Genomic DNA, 2,241 nt, shown 5'->3' with positions numbered 1-2,241 from the left:
GCTATCCAGGTGAGGCAACACCTATAGGAGCTTTAATTAAACACCCCCCCCCCCAGGTTTCCAACCTCCCTGAAACTCCCCTGCAGANGAGTTCTACTAGGGAGGTCCACCAGTGAGCAAACAGGACTCAAAGAAGCCCATATCCCATGTGATAAGCAAAATAATAAGGACCTGGTTTGGAACTGAGAGAGGCAAAATNAAANCTACAGGCTTATAGGATCCCTAGGGTGGGCCTTCACTGAGAACACTGTAAAAGAACATGAAGCATTAAGGTGGCTGAGAGCAAAGATCGTGAGTTATGTACTATGATCATAGCTTTATTGAATGATGAGGTATTTCATGCTGAAATACTAAATATCTCTAGGACTTTGTGTCATTGAATTCAGAAACACACAGTGTTTCACATACCAAGATAACACATGATAGAACATGGGAAATGGAGGAAGATTTGATAATGACGTTTGAAATTACAAATTGTTGTTATTCTTTTTCAGTGTTCATTACATCATTGCCATCTTCTTTCTTTTCTGAGGAGGAAACTTGGGGTTTTTCACTCATAGGTAGTTCTATGTTGTAACTCCTCAAGATAAAAAGGAACACAATGAACAATACGGAAAAGCAAGCAAAAAGAATCAAAAAAAGACTCACTAGCCCAATACTTTTCTTGTGTTTCTTTGCATTATAGTTCGGAGGGCCACTGTCAACACTCCCTCCAATGCCACTTTTCAGGCAATGTGGTGGGTCCCACCCCTGGTTGCAGTGGCAGTGGTGTAAATTGTTGCACACACCTTTCATGTTGCATGTCTTGGGTGAACATTGACTTGTCCAAATTGGCTTACTGACACACTTCTTATTAATACACACATGCTCTGGACCACAGTCTGTGCCATCTTTCACAATACCAATGTCAGGGATTNTCATCCCCAAATGGTAGTCAGTCCCCCAACAGGTGACACCATTGAGGTGAGTCCAGTGTACAGTGGAATGGTCCCTCAAAAATGGAATGCGTGTTACGTTCTCACACTGAACTCTGCCACAGAGGATGTCTGGGTCATGACATCTTAAGTATGCACCTCTGATCATACCACAGTTGCCAAAACGGTCACCATGGGTGTTGAGTTCTCTGTAGCAACTGTGATCTGCACTCCTGGCTTCTTTGCCGAAGATTTGCTTACACTGTTTATCTCGATTATTACATCTCTTCTCATAGCAGTAGCCACCATCTCTACAGGGATTCCCATCAAGCAAATAAACGTCATTAGGACACTTATGTGAATGTCCGTTGCACCATTCTGGAAGGTCACATTCATTGTCCTTTTTTCGGCAAAGTGTGCCTGCTGGCATGATCTGGCAATATTCGCAGCAAAGCCCAAAAGCACAGGCAGCACCATCTTTGAGGGTGCAGCTGGGCTTACAACATGGATCGTCTGCACAGCTTTTTGCAGATCCACAATCACACTGTTCTCCATCGTCAACCACTCCATCCCCACAGAGCTTGTCTGGGAGGATGCCTATTGACTTCTTTTCCTTGTGCATACACTTGGCAGTAGGGTACTTAGTCCAGAAGTAAGAATAACTACAGTTACTGAACTTCGAGATACCATTGTCTCCTGGAGCCATTATGCAAACATTTTTTCCACATGTACATGAGCTGCTATCATGGTCCATACCCAGATTATGACCAATCTCATGTGCTGTAATATGTGCAAAATAAAAAAGATTATCTCCTAACAGACAATCAACTCCACAGTTATAAGATGGCATGCAGACACTTCCAAGATAGGCCATACCAGCGTAAATATGAAAATCACGATTCACAAAAATATGTGCAATGTCATTTGGAATTCGAAGATTAAGGCTGCTAGCCTTCCAAATACAAAATTCAACTAGTAATTCGTCTATTTTACCTCCCTGCACGTGGTTTCTTTCGTTCCACATCTCAACTCCAAGTAAAACTAGCTCAACATCCAGTGTCTCATAAATATTATTTAGTATATTGACAATGGTGAATACTTCCACTAAGACATGTGATGTGTTATTGTTATGATAACGAATTCGCTCACAGTCAACAACCAATGCCAGGTCAAGAAAACTCCTGTGGGTCCACCATCCTTCATAGTGGCTCTGCATCAGAGTGGGGTTCTCATTCTGCTGAAGTTTCATTTGCCGTGCTATCTCTTCTTCTGTCAATGCACATCTCATGGGGAGTAATTCTGTCTCCTCACTGTCCATCTTGTGAAC

General features: G+C 42.5%; 1 protein-coding gene across 1 annotated transcript in view; it reads right to left on the bottom strand.

Annotated features, from left to right (window-relative positions):
- Positions 1-310: 310 nt before the first annotated feature.
- LOC110300704 (disintegrin and metalloproteinase domain-containing protein 25-like) overlaps positions 311-2,241 on the bottom strand; it is a 68,298-nt gene continuing 66,367 nt past the window's right edge. The window contains 1 exon segment of the mRNA XM_021170961.1: positions 311-2,241. This exon segment is cut by the window's right edge and continues 107 nt beyond it. Within this exon segment, the coding sequence (XP_021026620.1) occupies positions 481-2,241 (1,761 nt within the window). The 3' untranslated portion in view covers positions 311-480.

This window comes from Mus caroli, chromosome 8 (genome assembly GCF_900094665.2).
Source record: "Mus caroli chromosome 8, CAROLI_EIJ_v1.1, whole genome shotgun sequence".
NCBI classification, from domain to species: Eukaryota; Metazoa; Chordata; class Mammalia; order Rodentia; family Muridae; genus Mus; species Mus caroli.
This window is presented reverse-complemented; position numbering and strand designations above follow the sequence as displayed.